At 33.5% G+C, this 18625-nt stretch overlaps 1 protein-coding gene across 1 annotated transcript; it reads left to right on the top strand.

Annotated features, from left to right (window-relative positions):
• Nucleotides 1-16047: 16047 nt before the first annotated feature.
• On the top strand, nucleotides 16048-18391 carry LOC107004261 (serine/threonine-protein phosphatase 7 long form homolog). The gene is made up of 5 exons (XM_027912897.1): nucleotides 16048-16756; nucleotides 16826-17020; nucleotides 17088-17528; nucleotides 17639-18200; nucleotides 18280-18391. Exons 1-5 carry the CDS (start codon nucleotides 16085-16087, stop codon nucleotides 18357-18359), a joined length of 1950 nt encoding a protein of 649 aa, XP_027768698.1. The 5' UTR covers nucleotides 16048-16084; the 3' UTR covers nucleotides 18360-18391.
• The last annotated feature ends 234 nt before the right edge of the window (nucleotides 18392-18625 follow it).

Raw genomic sequence — 18625 nt, 5'->3', positions numbered from 1 at the left:
TTACAAACTTGCAAATGCTACAATCTACAATTACAAACTAAAAATAAAATAAACTAGTCCAACAAGACTAAAACTAAAACTAAAATCAAATAGCTACAATTGTGAACCCCATACTTTAATCTAAGTAGTAAAGCGGCCTAGCGTGAAGTTGTATTGTATTAATAATTTGATGTAGTTATAGTGTCTAATTATATATTAAATTATTAATATTTAGTAATTAGGAAGGGTAAAACAATAAATTATTACCGTTTTATTGGGTTATCGGTTTACCCAATGACCTAATAGTAAAAACCGTTACAGAACCAATAACCCAATAATTTTTTTTTATAAACTATTAAAAACTCAATAACCAATAACATATTTTCGGTTCGATTTATCGATCGATTCGATTTTTGCACACCCCTACAAATAAAGATATTAGTTATGCATGATAAATTAGACATTCACCCCAATCAATTTTAAATGTATATAATTTACAACAAAACAAATAATAATACATGTTAAATAATATTAAGGACATCTTAAAATAAAAATATTGACTATAAAAACAATTTAAAACACATTATAAACGATGTAGATATTTATTCATTTCATAATATATTTTTTACTCTTTTCTGTAAATTCAATAAATTAAAAAAAGAACAAATAGTACCAACTGCACGATATTTTGCCTTCCCTTTTTTCTTTTGACAATTTCCACATTGGGTACAATGTGGAGCTTGTTGAACCTCTTGAGCTTATTGATTCGTTCCATTTTAAAAAATTAAAAGATAATTTATTTCTTTTATTTATTTTACTTTTGCTACTAAATATTATTTATTATTTAATTTTTCAATAAGTTAAATTTAATAAAATGAAGGATAATTTAGTAATATTATTTTTATTATTTATTGTTTCTTTAAAGGTGTATCAAGTCAATAATAAATAACTATTGTTGGAGACACTGAAAAAATTATTTAGAGATAATATCTCAAAGAATTTGAAAGAACACTTGTGAAAACATCATTCATGAACTTGAAGTCACGATCAATGATCATGATTAGCGTAATAAAATGAACGTTACTAACCTATTAGATGAATATTCAGAGATACCAAACTTAAAATGAATTGTAATATAGTTGAAAAAATAATACTGATGATCAAGTTGACGATGTTAAAATTGGGATTTATCATTTTGGCCAGAAAAGTTTGGCCATAGCTTGGCCATAATAGTAAAAGCACATGTTCACACTATGAACTAGTTTATTTTTTGACATTTTTACCCTTTAACTCAAATATTGAATATATTCTTCAATTATGTTTCTAATGCATTGGAAATGATTGATGAAATTAATTATTTAGATTCCATAGTTGAACATTAAAAATGAACCACAAAATATATCTACCAAAAAACACATAAGTTTCACCCACCCTTCTCTCTTGAAATTTTCAATATCTAAAAAATTGTTTGACAAAAGAAAATTAAAAATATAAGCGTAGTAGTAAAAAACTACTCCCTCTGTCCCTATTTACTTGTCCATATTTCCTCTTTTAGTTGTCCCTATTTACTTGTCCATATTTTCTCTTTTAGTTGTCCCTATTTACTTGTCCATATTTCCTCTTTTAGTTGTCCCTATTTACTTGTCCATTTTGACAAATCAAGAAAGGACAAAAAAAGTTTTCCTATTATACCCTCATTTAAACTTCTTGGAAATTTCCAAGTTTTAATCCATCATTTTTGAAACCATAATTATAAGGGTAATATTATAATTTCATTATGCTAATTATTGCTATCTTAATATGTGTGCCATTTCTAAAGTTAACAACTAACTAGGGACAGAGGGAGTATATAACAAAAAAAAAAATGTAAAAAACTATCGTATCTCTTTTTTAGTTTAAAAAATTCCTCCTTTTTACTTTTTTTTTTTAAAATTATTTATTTTCCATTTCTTATTTCTTAATGGTAATAAGATAAAATTTTAAAAATATAAAAAGAGGAGTAAAGTGTAGATGATCTATTTTAGTTTATATTTTCTAATCTAGAAAAGACAAATTATATCTAAAATCTAATATTAAAAATTTATATCTATAATACTCAAAATTAATAATCTGAAATTGATCGAGTTGGCAAAATAATTACTCCTTTATTTAAAGGAATTGTTATTACACATCAAATTTTTAGAAAGAAGTTAAATAATAAAAGTAGAATATATTTTATCTGATTATACGTAGAATGTATGTGAGCGAAATATTAAGAAAACTAAAACTACAATAATGTTTCTCGTTTTATGTAATTGTCTTCATATCCTCAATCCCAGATGAATCTTATCACAATAAAGACTCATCAAAATTAATATTTTTTTTATTTGAGTAGTAGAGACGCGTACAAATATTATTTGAATAAAAATGTTGATAGAGCTTCATTGAAAAATTATAATAACATCGAACAGATATAGAAAAATCTTTATGATTTCAAATAATCTTTTAGAAAAATAATTGAAAGAAAAACATCTTCATAGTTCTTCGATAATAATGACATTAGTGATACTTAAATAAGCTCTAATTAAATAATCAAATGAGTTATTGTGTTTAAATAAATTTAAATTATATATTATTATTTTTAATATAATATGAAAATATTACAATAAAAACAGTCAAAACTCAAAATATTTTTAGTATATTATAAAAACCATAAAATTCATATAACTTATAAGTATCAATTCTAATTAATTACACTAAACATTTGTATACTATATATGTTCAATCAAAGATAGACCCTCTATATTTTGAAATCAAACATTCACGTCTGCTATACTATAAAAATCATACAAGTTTTATCCACCAATAATGTTATTTCTAATTTCCTAAAATTATATATAAACATTGTATAGTATGAATGTTCTAAATAAATGAAATTCTATCTAACTAATTATATATACATAATTCCAAAGCAAGAAAATAAATAAAAAGAAATTACACGTAATAAATATTACATTTAAATAAAATTATAAATAATGTACGTATTTATATTAAAATAAGTTATTACTAACCGTTATATATCTTATTAACTAATTTGTATCACTTAACATTTTTAAAAAATATATTAATTTTCTTTTAAATCAAATGCATGAATAAAAATTTTCTTTTCAGTTTAAACTTTTGTGAGAATAACTTCACAAAAAACTATTTTTTAATAATTTCAGTTTATCTTCTAATAGTTTACTTTAACATATTTAGTTATAGATAATTTCATTGAAGGTGTAAGGTTAGAATTTTCACAGTACATGAAGCGTAAGTATTTTATTCAAAAATATGAATAGTGTATTTAAAATTGAATTATAATATAAAATTTTTTAATATATTAATTATTGGGAAAAGGGTCAAAAATATCCCTCAACTTTGTTTGATTGGTTGATTATGTCCTTACCGTTAAAGTGGAGTTATTTTTATCCTTATCGTTATTATTTTCACCATTTTTATCCCTCAATTGGATGGAAAATCCAAATCAATCAAAATTACCCAATTTCAATTGAATTACCTGGTTTTCTCATTTTAATTCGAATCCGACCCATTTACCAAATTAAAAACCCAAATCAAGCTCCAACAACCCAAAAGCCCCCATTCATTTTCTCCCTTTTCCGGCGAAACACGACCGAGACAACCTCCAAATCAACCACTTGAGACCACCACTCAAAAGCCCCAAAACCCAGAAACAACACCAAGCAGAAAACATTAACAACAAATCCATTTTTCTCTACTTTCCGGTGACCACAACAAGACCTTTCTTCTCCATTTTCGGCCAGCTCCAAGCTGGAACAATATTAAACAAACCACCCACCACCGGAATCATTCAAACGCTGCAAAATCGTTCTGAAACAACTCTCAGAAACCACCATCGCCATCCCAAAATCCGGTGGTAAAACCACATTTCAGCCCACCAGAACCCAGACCTCTATCACCCAAGCTAAAACAACCTGCAAATTACCACCAGACCATCAGTTCTCCAACCTCCAAACAACCAACCAACAAAGCCCCACCGAAAAACAACTGAAGCACTGTTAACAAATCAAACCAACAACATAATCAAGCGAGCATCAAGGCTGGAAAACAACAGCCACAAATTAACAGAAATGAGATCCAAAAATTAAAGTTGGAATGTAGGGATTGGTAGCAAATCCGATCACATATTTTAGTAGCACGTGTTTCAACAGAAATGAGATGGAGAAATTAGAAAAATGTGTTTAGGATTTTAATTTGATATAATGGGTCGGGTTTGGATTAAAGGAAAAAATCGGGTGATTCAATTAAAATTGGATAATTTTGATTGATTTGAATTTTCCATCCAATTGAGGGAGGGGTAAAAATGGTGAAAATAGTAATGGTAGGGGTAAAAATAACTCCATTTTAATGGTAATGGCATAATCAACCAATAAAACAAAGTTGAAGGATATTTTTTACCATTTTCTCTTAATTATTTATATAAAAAATTGTGAAATTAAATCTCAAAAATAGGTTTTTTCTGTTATCTTATAGAATTACTTTATTGGAGACATAAAGTAGATATTTATTCGTGTTAGTTTTTTTTTTTAATTTACTCCACATTTTAAATATTTTAATAAAGAGCCAGGAGAATTTTAAAAAAAAGTAACGTAAAAAAGTAAAATGACGAAAAACGAGAAAAATGAATTTGACAAAGAAACAAAACTATTAAATATTTTATTTTCCTATTCTATTAGGTGGGATTCAAAAAATTAATCTTATCAAAATAATAAATACTTTACGTAATTTACTAGACAAGAGTTAGCCTTAATTTTGTTTTGAAGAAAAAAGGTTGTAAATGTCTTTTCAAAATTCTGGCCAAAATTTTCTGGCCGTTTAGCATCTCTCATAAAATTGAGCCTGTTGAGCTTTTTGACCTCCAAATTAAACTGGCACAACTTGAAGTCTAAAGTTTGGTCTTTAAAAACTAAAGCAAGTCGCGTTCTATATAAAAAACAAAGCAGAGGGGCAAAAGGCACTGAAAATTCCATTCTATTATATGGAAATGGAGTACTCTCCTTCAGATGTATGTTCCCAAATGCCTTGTCAATTTGACTGGTGTCAAATGGAGTCCAACGCCTGGGCATTTTCGAGCAGAAAATACAAAGATGAATTGGGTTACCAGCGAACTATTTACCCTATCACGTGCGATCTCTTGTGAATATCAAACTTATTTTCCAATTTTCGCTTAGCACTAGTAACTTTTATCTTCTTCATACAGCTGCTGCTTCTATTGTTTCCATATTTACAACGGTGAAATGGAGGATCCAATCTGTTATGGAGAAAATTTCGACTTCAAATATTTCTCTGGTTCAATTCTTGGCACCTATCAAGGTCAATGGATCTACTTTCCTTTCCTCTGCGGATCAACATTTGCAATCTATAACGAAATCGATAAGAGTCTCTCTTCATACAGGAACCTATGTCTAGATACTTTGATTCCAATTGAAAGTCTATTTGGCCCACTTGAACGAGTTTACACAAGATGCTTGCCAGAATATAACCCCGACGTCTCAACTTACTCCGCTGCTGAGTTTCCACTGCTCGAACTTGCAATTCGCTTGGGGATTCGTTCTTATTATGCAGTTCCAGTGTTCAACAACTATGATCAGTAGTACCGTGGTGTACTTGAGATTGTATCTACACAACCCCATCTTATTATGGTAATTGCTCATCAATTCTTTGATTTTATTTTCATAATGCTCAAACACATTGGTTATTCAGGTTTGTTTATATTTCGTATTTACTGTTTCAACAAGTCTGTAATCATGTGTTTGATTTTCCATCATAGGGGTCAAAAATCTGTTCATTTCAGTTGTATAGCATTTGTAATTCGAAGGACATGCTTTTTGGACTTTTAGAGGTATGATGTTGCCTTTTTTGATTTTGGTGAAACCAAACAAAATAAATAAAAGGGATTAGAGATTGTTTTCGTTTTATTTCCATTGATCTACTATATCTGTCACACTAATTCCATAACTTATCATTTTTATAGCCATATGTTGATGATAGACTTGATGAAATAAAGAACGGGTTATATGAGATCCTTGAAAGAGACAGTTTACCCTTTGCTCAAATTTGGATTCCTTATTCTCCATCTGTCTCTTTAAAAGTTTCGTATCGTGCTGCTGCCTCCATCTATGAACTTTCGAGTTCAATGTATCATGAATTTGAATATGTTTCTGAGGCCTGTTTTATTGAGAGTGGTACGACATTGGTCGGGAGGGCATTTGTATCCCAAGGTTCATGCTTTTGCAAAGATGTTACTCTATTAAGAATCAAAGAGTACCCTTTGGTGCCTAGTGCACGAAAATTTAGATTCACTCAGAGTTTTGCAATTTGTTTGCAAAGTAAATGCGCCAACAATAGCGTTTACGTAGTTGTACTTTCTGCCACCCAAAAAAAATATCTGCTAGAGATACAATGACTTACATAAATATACTTTTATCCACAATGAAGAACGACTTCCAGGTTTCATAGTTGCTCCTGGAAAAGAACTAGGGTAGAGGATGCTCGTTGAAGTTGTTAAAAAGTTTCCCTGAGTGACGAATTTGACTCATTTGAAATTGGCCAATCTCTATGGAGTGTTCAATCACTTCAGGATGGAGAAGGAACAACAGAATTTGGCCAATGTTTGCTGAGTGTTCAATCTCTTTAGGATGTAGGAGAAACAACTGAAATTGATTCTGTCAACCAACAGGCAAATAATGTTGTTGTTGTTGCTGCACTAGTGGTTCCTTCTTGTTCATCAGACAAGCGTGATTCACTCAACTGTGAAATAGCATGATGGAAACCTATATAATTGTATATATTAATGTAATTATGTAGTCGTATAAATTAGCATGATCATATATATTTGTTGTAAAAGAATAAATATTGTGATAGAATAGCGGATTTGGAGGGATTAAATAGCAGATTTGCAGAGATAGCTGATCTTTAGGGATAGAAATGACGAATCTTTAGGGACGTGTAATATTTATTCTCTCTATATAATGGAAAGACTCTCACTTTGAGAGACATTCAATAGAAAATTGACATGGTACCAGAGCCTTCTCTTGGCTGTCTTGTTTCATAGAGTTTCTGTAGTTCCTTCTAATTTTTTTTGAACATCTTGGTTTTTTGTTGACTGTTTGTCAACAATCAGTCCTACCACCTAGGACTTTTGCTCTTGGTCATTCTAGTTGCTTTCATGAGTCTTTGTAGTTTTCATAGCTATTCAAGAGCATGAATTTACATCACTTTGAATCTTTCGGTGTTCGTTTCAATGGAAAAAAATACTCTTATTGGGAGTTTCAATTTCAGTTATTTGTGACCGATAAAGAACTGTGGGGCCATATAGATGAAAGCGATCCTGCTCCTACTGATACAACAAAGCTACGTGAATGGAAGACTAAAGATGCTCGGGTGATGACATGGATTCTAGGGTCAATTGACCTTCTTATTGTTCTTAATCTCAGGCCGTATAAGACAGCCAAGACCCATGTGGAATTACTTACAAAAGGTTTACAACCAAGATAATATCGCAAGACGCTTTCAGTTAAAGTATAAAATTGCTAATTACTCTCAAGAAGGTCGTTCTGTTCAGGATTATTTTTATGGATTTCAGAACTTATGGGCTGAATTTACGGATATTGTCCATGCCAAAATACCTATAGAATCTCTTTCAGTGATTCAGGGAGTTCATGAGCAAAGCAGGCGAGACCAATTTTTGATGAAATTACGCTCTAAATTTGAGAGTATTCTCTCTAACTTGATGAATTGTGACCCGTCTACCTCTTTGGATGTTTGCTTTAGGGTATTACTTCGTGAAGAGCAACGTCTTGTCACAAAATATGCTTTCAAGAAGGAAAATGACGTCACTGTTGCATTTGCTGCTCAAGGTAAAGGAAAGGGCAGGGATATGAGTAGAACTCAATGCTACAGTTGTAAGGAATATTGGCATATCGCTAGCAATTGTAGCAAGAAGTTCTGTAATTATTGTAAACAACAAGGATACATTATCAAAGAGTGTCCCACACGCCCTCATAATCGTACGGTCAACGCTTTTCAAGCTGGGATAAATGGTTCCACTATTGATAATTCATCTTCAGGACAAGTTCTTACTCCTGAAATGGTTCAACAAATGATCGTGTCAGCCTTTTCAGCATTGGGATTACAAGGTAATGATGTTACATCTAATTTTTGGATTGTTAATTCAGGTGCTTCCAATCATATGACCAACTCAGTGAGCATCCTAAAAAATGTTCGTAAGTATCAAGGTCCATCACAAATACAGATTGCCAATGGTAGTAATTTACCCATTACCAAGGTTGGGGATATTACTTCAACTTTCAAGAATGTTTCATTTTCACCAAAGCTCTCAACTAGTCTTATTTCAGTTGGACAATTGGTAGATAACAATTGTAATGTGAATTTTTCTCGTAATGGTTTTCTTGTGTAGGATCAGGTGTCGGGGACGATAATCGCGAAGGGGCCTAAAGTTGGACGATTGTTCCTATAAACTTTTCTATTTCTTTTGCTTGTACTTCTACTGCTAGTAAGACTGAGATTTGGCATAAGTGTCTAGGACATCCAAATTCTGTTGTGTTGTATCATTTATCAAATTCTGGTTTATTGGGAAATAAAAATTAATTTTCAGTTGCTTTCATTTATTGTTCTACTTGTAAATTAGGCAAAAGTAAAACTCTTCATTTTCCTAATTTTGGTAGTCGTGCTACAAAGTGTTTTGATGTCATTCATAGTGATGTTTGGGGCATCTCACCAATCATTTCTCATGTTCATTTCAAGTACTCTGTGACATTCATAGATGATTATAGTCGGTTTACGTGGGTGTATTTTCTTCGATCCAAATCTGAGGTATTTTCCATATTCAAGACATTTTTGGCTTACATTGAGACTCAATTTTCTACGTGCATCAAATTATTAAGATCTGATTCTGGTGGAGAATATATGTCTTATGAATTCAAAAGATTCTTACTTGACAAAGGAATTGTCTCACAACGCTCTTGTCCATATACACCACAACAAAGTGGAGTTGCTGAACGTAAAAATCACCATCTTTTAGATGTCACTCGTACTTTGTTGATTGAATCCTGTACCATCTAAGTATTGGGTGGAAGCTTTGTCTACTGCTGTCTATTTAATTAATAGATTGCCATCTAAAGTGCTAAATCTTGAGTCTCCATATTTTCGTCTTTATCACCAAAATCCTAACTATAGTGAGTTTCATACATTTGGTTGTGTTTGTTTTGTGCATTTGCCTCCTTCGCAGCACAATAAACTTTCTTTACAATCTACTAAATGTGCTTTTATGGGTTATAGTACTTCACAAAAAGGTTTTATTTGCTATGATCCATGTTCTCACAAATTTTGTATTTCTAGAAATGTTGTTTTCTTTGAGAATCATTATTTCTTTCCTATGATTGTCGATTCATCTTCTGCTTTTCCTGTTCTTCCTACTTTTGAAGATTTATCATCTTATTTTAAGAGGTTTTAACCTGGATATGTGCATGAATGATGTCGGCCAACTTTATCCTATCCCGACACTAATCCGCCGCCTGAAACTGTACCACAACTAGAATTTGAGAATTCTTCAAGATCTGGTCCTCTTGAGCCTACTCGGCGCTCTACCATAGTATCGCGTACTCCCAATTGGTATGGATTTTCCTCTACTTTTTATGACATTTCTTTTCCAACTTTTTACTCACAAGCTTCCAAGCATGAGTGTTGGCAGAAAGCAATGGAGGAAGAACTTTTGGCGCTTAAAGAAAATGACACATGGGACATTGTTTCATGTTCAAATGTCCGCCCTATTGGATGTAAATGGGTTTATTCAATCAAACTCCATACTGATGGAACTCTTGATTGATACAAAGTTCGATTGGTTGTTCTTGGTAATAGATAAGAGTATGGGGTGGACTATGAGGAGACTTTTGCACTCGTAGCAAAAATGACTACGGTGCGAACTATTATTGCCATTGCTGCTTCACAAAATGGTCTCTTTATCAAATGGATGTCAAAAATTCTTTTCTCCATGGTGATCTCAAAGAAGATATTTATATGAAACCTCCACCTGGTTTATTCGCATCGCTTACATCAGATGTATGCAAGTTGAAGCGGTGTTTGTATGGATTAAAACAATCTCCAAGAGCTTGGTTTGATAAGTTCTGATCTACTTTGCTACAGTTTTCTTTTGAGCATAAAAAATATGACTCATCTCTGTTTCTTCGAAAAACATCTGCAGGTTGTGTTCTTCTTTTGGTGTATGTAGATGACATTATTATCACAGGAACCGATTCTTCACTAATCACTAGCCTCCAACAACAGCTTAAAGATTCTTTCATATGAAAGATCTTGGTACTCTTACATATTTTTTTGGGTTTGGAAGTTCATAATGGCTCTTCAGGTGTGTTTCTAAACCAACACAAATATGCTCAGGATCTGCTTTCTTTGGCTGGTCTTCAAGATTTCTCCTCCGTAGATACTCTATTGGAATTGAATATGAAGTATCATCAAGAGGAAGGCGATATTCTTCCTGATCCAACTATGTTTCGACAATTAGTTGGGAGTCTAAATTACCTTACTATTACTCGGCCTGATATCTCTTTTGTAGTTCAACAAGTTAGTCAGTTTATGCAAGCTCCTCGTCATCTCCACTTGGTGGCTGTTCATCGCATAATTCGGTATCTTCTAGGAACATCTACTCGTGGATTATTCTTTCCAAGTGGTTCTCCTATTCGTCTTATTGCTTTAGTGATTTTGACTGGGCGAGATGTCCTGATACTCATCGTTCAGTCACTGGTTGGTGCATGTTTCTTGGAGAGTCATTGATATCTTGAAAGAGTAAAAAGCAAGATCATGTGTCAAAATTTTCAACAGAGGCTGAATATCGATCCATGTCTACTGCTTGCTCTGAGGTTGTATGGCTTTGTGGATTACTTGCTGAGATTGGATTTCCTCAATCTCATCCTACTCCTCTCCATGCTGATAATACAAGTGCTATTCAGATTGCTACTAATTCAGTTTTTCATGAGAGGACCAAACACATCGAAATAGGTTGTCCTTATATACGAGAAGCTGTAGATAAAGGAGTCATTACTCTTCGACATGTATCCAGTGATCTTCAAATAGCTGATGCATTTAGAAAATCTATGGCACGACAACGCCATCAGTTTCTAGTAGGCAAATTGATGCTTCTTTATCCACCGACATCAATTTGAGGGGGGATGTTAGCATGATGGAAATCTAAATAATTGTATATATTAATGTAATTATATAGTGATATAAATTAGCATGAGCATATAGATTTGTTGTAGAATCAAAGGAATAAATATTGTGATAGAATAGCGGATTTGGAGGGATTGAATAGCAGATTTATAGAGATTGAATAGCTGATCTTTAGGATAGAAATGACGGATCTTTAGGGATGTGTAATCTTTATTCTCTCTATATAATGGAAAGACTCTCACTTTGAGAGACATTCAGCAGAAAATTGACAGGACAATGGAAGTTGATCTGTTACTTCCTCATCCAATAGAGGAAGCTGTGATAAACAGTGGAAAAGTTAACTTGGATGTAGCACATGATGACCACATTGAGGATACACTTGAAATAATGCAACTTGATTCACACTTTGAGCAACCAAATATTGAAATCTATTCTGCGGGAAATGCAATGACTAACAACAATAAAATCCATTTGCATAAGAAAAACATAATACAAAGGATAGAAAAAGATTATGGGATTACTCGCAAGATTATGGAGCAACATTTTGGCATGACTCTTCAAGATGCTGCCAAAAATCTACCTGGTAAGTGCACTAACTTTAGCTCATTTGAGGTTCGTAGTTCTTTTTGTGCTATTATATATATGTATGCTCATATGCCTTTAACCGAAATGATTTATGCATAGGTTCACTGAAATCCCTTTTTGTGTACTTCTTTTATTGCAGTTAGTCGAGCAACACTGAAACAAATATGTAAAGAATATGAAATCACTAGATGGCCAAATTACAAGACTAGAAAGGTTAATGTCCATGTTAGCCAAGGCGTATCTTTTCAAGGTGCGGAACCATATGTGGTCGATCAACAATGTTCTGCTCTTTCCCAAGAAAAAGGCATAGATTATTTGGGTCACAAAATATCTCCTGCACAGGAAAACCTTGTGATAGTGTGATGACGATAAAGGTTACATATAGAGGTGATATCATAAAGTTTCAACTCTCCTTTCATCAACGAGGGTAGAATGGAGGGGGAAGTGGAAAAGAGGCTTAAGAATATACTTGAAAGGTTTTCAATAAAGTATGAAGATGAAGGTGGCGATTGGATTTTGATAACCACTGATTCAGATTTGAGGAATAGGATGCATTCACTTAGATTGTTGGGAAGAACTACTATGAGATTACTTGTTACCTCTGAAGCTGACACATGAAGGATTTTGCAATTTTTTTATGGTTCATCTTCATTGCAGAAATGTTATCTTTTGGTGGCATGGTATTTGTCTCTTCCCTGCTATGTTGTGATATGTCTTTGTGCTCAGCGAACCAAGGTGATTAATGCTGTTATGAATGGGGGATTGTTAAATTACACTTGAAGTCCTAAAAAGATGCCTATATACAGAAGAGGAAAATAATCCATTAGGGCTTATTTACACTCTAATTGGATGATTGTTTCATATTGTCCTATATTATTTTAATAAATACAACGTTTGGATAGATTGTATTCATTTCCGTCATTACATAATGTCTCACACCAACAATTTGAAAGATAAAATGACAAGAAAAGTAGGATATATGGTAGAGCTACTATAAAAAGGTAGAGGTAAAAGGATAAAATATAATTATTAAATAATAAGTAAAGATAAAAGAAAAAAGAAAATACTAAGGTAATGATGCAATCATGCATATCAAATCCGTTATTACACAAATGGGACTTTTTGTTGTTACCTAACGATACGATACAATAATATTTAAGTAACAATCAAAACACACATTGTATTTAAAGTAATAGTACAATACAATACACCGGGTAACAACCATCCAAACTAGGTGTATGAGTTATTTTATTTTCTTTTGATTAGCTATTTTATAATAACACTCATAGAATATCCCTTATCTATTTTTCATTTGCTCATTGACTGCATGAACAATCTATTTGTAATTAGTTACTTTGATTATCAATACAAAGCTTAATTTGTTACATTATTGTTCCTACTCCATGCCTCTCTGTCCTGTTAGCATGCTTGTTGTGCAGTTCAACACCCTATTTGAATCAGTGGAAGGCACTGCAAGATTGGGCGGAAGTGATGCAAGGGAGTCATTCTAGTATGGTCTCTTCCATTTGCCGTATGATCACTAGTGCAGGATGAGATGCAATCGGACTCCACAGCTTCGGATTTTTGTCATCACTTACACCACCACACATAATCTGAATTTTGACATTGAGGATGTTGACAAGTGACAACCAACCGTTAGTTATAGAGTCTTTGACAACCAACCGTTAGTTATAGAGTCTTTCACAAATGTTGGTTTTGATAGGTATTATTGAACTTTAGAAAAATCTGGTGGTCCATCAAGGAGTAGAAGATGATCTAGTGGATATTCCATTTATTTTGGTTGTACTGCAGATCTGTGCTTCATAATTTTTGATAAAGATACTCGTGAACTGTTGTACAAATTTTCAGAATCATTCACGACTTGGCAAATAGTGAACAAATTGATATATCTACATGTCTGGGGTCTCTCATGAACTCAATCAGCTGATTTTGTGTTCATTGGGATTACATGGAAGGTGAACTTTCCCTTCAAATGCTCGAAAACTTCACTTTTTTCTGAGAATCTTTATCATTGGCCCAAAAAGGTTAGTATGAAAGTATTAACTATGAAATAGTGCCTTATCAGAAAAGTCACAACCATTTAAAAAGTTCACAACTCTTCATTTTGCATGTTAGTGACATTGGATGCCCTCACATTATTTCACTCATTATTCTTTGTAACATATGTAACCTTTAGGCCATTTATCTTCATTATTTACTATCCCGTTATCTTTCTAGTCATTGCTAGGAATATTTCCTCTACTATAAATGAATTTTTAACCAAAATAAGCCATTCTATAAATCAATTCACCAAAATAGTATGTTTTTAATTTTGTTTACAAAGCTAGTATAAACGTGGTTCACAGTAACGTTTTATACTTTATTTATTTTTTTTAAAAATTATTTTATTTTAAAAAATTTAATGAGAAAAGGGACAGTCTGCTAACGACGTTAAATAATAATACGTAACTGGAAATTACGTTTTAACTCTAATACGTTTGAGAATAACGTTTTAAGCATATATAATTTAATAATAATACGTAACTGGAAATTACGTTTTAACTCTATTAATACGTTATTGGGAATAACGTTTTAAGCATATATAATTTAATAATAATACGTAACTGAAAATTACGTTTTAACTCTAATACGTTATTGGGAATAACGTTTTAAGCATATATACTAGAACAAAAAACCCCCATTGAAGCGTAAACATACATTAGCCCCTTCTCCTCTTTCTCTCTTTTCTCTGTGTTTTTTTTTTGAAACGAGAAAGATAAAAGGTATTATCGCACTCGATTGCAACCCATATTTCCCCAAACTCGCTGGCACTCGGCTGAGACCACCCTCCAAGAAAACCCTAAGAAAACCCACTTGAAAACGGCTTCAGATCTGCTTTAATAAGGTAAAAAAAACTTTGATAATGAAGAGTTCTTTTTGTGATTCAGGTAATTTTGTCATACATTGATTTAGTTTATCTTATAGTTGATGAATTTGTTATTTTCCTTTAGGCAACCACCGAAACATTCGCCTTTCTCCCTGCTTTCGATCTCTTCGTTGTAGCGATCCAGATCAGTAGGAGCATTCACTGCTTAGAGGTAAGCTTCCATGTCTTGTGATTCTTCATCTCCCTACCTTCTTCATCTTAAACCTTTGAAATCGCTCATTAGGAGGCAAGTAATCAGCCACAATTGTGTTCGCACTTCCGTGCTTCCTAGGTATTGATGATGCCGATTGTTTGGTGAAAATTTTGTGTGCTAACATAGATTAGCAATTACTTAACTATCGAAGTGCAATGACCCTTAACAGGAATACTCTGTTGCAATTATTGAAGCTGCTATGTCCTTTTCTTATAATGCATGCTTGTGATTTGCTGTTATATGCATCTAGTTTTATGCTGTGTAAATCATACATAATACATTGATACAAAGCTTGCTTCTCTACATATAGGGAGGATGCATCAGTTTACAGCACAAGAGTTTGTCTGTAATTAACTAAGTGAGTAACTGCGTTATAGGTCGATTTACTCTGTTATTACCTAAGTGAGTGAGTGGGTTATAGGTCGATTTGTTGTAGTACCAGTTGCTTAGTTTGCTTAAGAAGGAAGGGAATTCATTTTCCCTCGCAAATAGAGTCTCTGCTTTGGTCAAAGTTTTGTCTGCTAACATAGATAGCAAGTACTTAACTATTGAAGCTATAATGATCCTAAACAGGAATAGTCTCTTGCAATTATTGAAGCTGCTCTGTCCTTATCTTTTAATCTGTGCCTGCGATTTGCTGTGTACATGCATGGTTTTATGTTGTGTAAATATATCATACATAATATATTGATCATTATTTAGAACCTGCCTAGAAGTACTCGGGTTGCCTCTCCTACAAAATGCATATAGAGAGGATATATCAGTTTACAGCACAAGGGTATATCTGTAATTAACTAAGTGAGTGATCGGGTGGGTGATTGAGTGGGTTATAGGTTAACCCCTGCCACTCTTACCAAATCTTAAGCAGTAAACTGTTGTGCTTTTGATTGTTTCTGTCATGTAAACATAATTTACAATCACTATATATTTAACAACTCTTGCACTCGTAGATTGAGAAAAGCTTCTAAGTTACGTTGTATTCTTACTTCTGTGTAGGTATTTATTTTATGGCTGCTAATAATGCATACCAATTGGATCCCGGTCCACTTGATCCGTCTGTATTAACTGGATAGCTCACTCATAGGTCACGAGATATATGGATAGGGAATGATAATATGATTTTGAACACAAGAAAATGTGATGGGAAGTTTTGGGACCTAGTAAATGAACATCCCATTCATCCACGAGTCCTAGATGTGATTAAACTATCTGGATTATATGGTGTTTATAGGTCTCATAGGCCTGTAATTGATCGTAGCTTAATCACCGCACTAGTTGAGAGATGGCGGCCTGAGACTCATACATTCCACTTTAGGACGGGTGAGAGTACGATCACTTTACAGGACGTGGAGATATTGTATGGCTTACCCGTGAAAGGTAATGCGGTAGTTGGGTATGAGCCACAGAGGTCTGTAGTGGATTGGCAAAATATTTGTCAAAGATTATTAGGTTTTAGTCCACAACCTCAAGACTTTAAACATAGTAGTCTCAAGGTTTCTGCGCTTAATGCACACTTGCGACTTCAACCACGATTACCCGACTTGGCAACACAGGATATGGTCAATGAGAAAGCTAGGTGTTATATGTTTTGGATGATTGCTGGTTTACTATTGGCAGACACATCTGGTGGTCTTTTAAAGCTTATGTACTTGCCTATGCTGGAGGATATCACTACAGTAGGGTCTTACAGTTGGGGTAGTGCAACCCTAGCATATTTGTATCGTTTTCTTTGTAAAGCCTCCCAAAGTAGCCAAAATGAGATTGCTGGATTCCTACCACTACTTCAGGTATACTCAATAATTACACTTAGTATTTATTGAAATTTTATCTAGTTTATAATTATCTATTATGTCCAGATTTGGGCATGGGAGAGAGTTACCGTCCTTACGCCTCAGATTGTAGCAAAAAGAGATACAAGGAATATTTTCCCTGTTGGTTTACCAAGGGGTCCACATGCTGCTAGATGGTATGCACATTTTAGTTGGACCGACACTACCAAACACGTGTTAAGAGTTTTCAGGGATGCGCTGGATTCCATGACAGAAGATCAGGTAAGATTTTGTACTAATTTTCTCTTAACTTTCGTATATATTGTAATTGTGAGTACTTTTTTTATAGTTTATTTGGGAACCATATTCTTCTGACATAATTGAGAGTCTTCCCGAATATTGCCGCGTTGGAAGAGACATATGGCGTGCTAGAGTTCCAATTTTTTGTTGGGATGTTGTTGAGGTTCATTTACCCGATCGAGTTATGAGGCAATTTGGATTGGTACAAGCGATACCATCTTCATTTGCATTTGACGCTACACATTTTAACCATGATCGTCGAGGAAGATCAAACACAAATTGGGAGTTAGAGCATGCACAATGGTTGCATTTTTGGAACCATATTGATCAATATGTATGGAATGCACCAATCCTTCATGGATCACTTCGGTATGATGATCCCTACCTTATTTGGTTTAGACGTATTACTCGTTTTATCATTGGTAATCCTATTTCGAGTCCTCAACAACAACAAGGTTACGTGCCTAATGCGACGACATACGAAACAATGGTAAGTTTGATATTAACTTATTAATTTTTGGAGCATAAATGATTTCTTTCGAACTATAGCTAGAATGGGTTAATTTTGAATTTTGAGGCAAGTTTTGTTATTTTGGACAGGTGCGTCATATTCATTTGATGGTTAATAAAGCAATATCTCTCGGTGAAAATCCATCAATGGAGGAATTTTACGGGTTTCGTGCAATGGTGCGGGATGAAGGATCTAATTGTTTGGCATATGTGCAAGAGGCAGATAGGACTCATGTTCAAGCAAATTATAGAAGAGAGGAGATAATGTCTGACCATTTGCATCCTCCTATTCGTCGGCGAGGAAAAGGTGGTGTTGCGGGTAGGAAGGTACGTGCTATTGAGAGAGGTCGAGTACCCATTGAAATGAGTGAAGATGATCAAACCACACAACATTCCCAAGCAGTTTTGAATTATGAACCAACAAACATTGAGAATGTGACGTACACGACACCACAGACTCCACAAATATCAAGGAACCCAAGTCTTTCATCACTTGAAAATGTATTTGGTAGTAATCAACCTCAACATTTTGACAACGCCCCAAACTTTGTGGATGGTGATGAGTTGGAGGATGCGAATCAAGGTGCAAGCCAAGGTGGTGAACCATTAGTGAAGAAAAAGCGTACAATCATTCCTAAGCTTTGTAGGACTGGTATGTTAAAATCTTCACATTATTCTTTGAATAAGTGTTTTTTTTAGTTGAATAACTGAAAAGTTGTTCCTACTTTTAGGGAGTCATTATCTTAATCAGCACGGCCAAAAGAACAAAACAAAAGTTTCTGTGTTGACAAAGAAAAAAGGCAAAGGATGATTCTGTGAACCGCCCCAGACTGTGGTGGATTACATTCGGTATGTTGTTGTATTGAATTTGTGGACACATCGCGAGTGGTAATTTGCTTTAACTCCTGTTAATTTAGTTTTAATTTGATGCCTATCTTTTGGAGCAGTGTTAAAGTTGTGCTGTTGCAGCTGTTATTTGTGAGCTTTCTGGGAAGTATTAGTTCCAATTCAGTTCTGCTGTTCCTGTTTGAACTTTGAGCAAAGCAAGGCCTAACTTCTTTTTTTGTCGACATAACT

The sequence above is a fragment of the Solanum pennellii genome, chromosome 11, assembly GCF_001406875.1.
Source record: "Solanum pennellii chromosome 11, SPENNV200".
NCBI classification, from domain to species: Eukaryota; Viridiplantae; Streptophyta; class Magnoliopsida; order Solanales; family Solanaceae; genus Solanum; species Solanum pennellii.
Note: the sequence above shows the minus strand (reverse complement) of the source record. Positions and strands in the feature narration are given on the sequence as shown.

Excerpts from the sequence above, each read along its gene's own strand:
- LOC107004261 (XM_027912897.1), top strand. The coding sequence starts at position 16,085 with ATGATTTTGAACACAAGAAAATGTGATGGGAAGTTTTGGGACCTAGTA. Across the intron at positions 16,757-16,825 it reads GATTCCTACCACTACTTCAG|ATTTGGGCATGGGAGAGAGT; the intron begins GTATACTCAATA and ends TATTATGTCCAG. Across the intron at positions 17,529-17,638 it reads CGACGACATACGAAACAATG|GTGCGTCATATTCATTTGAT; the intron begins GTAAGTTTGATA and ends TATTTTGGACAG.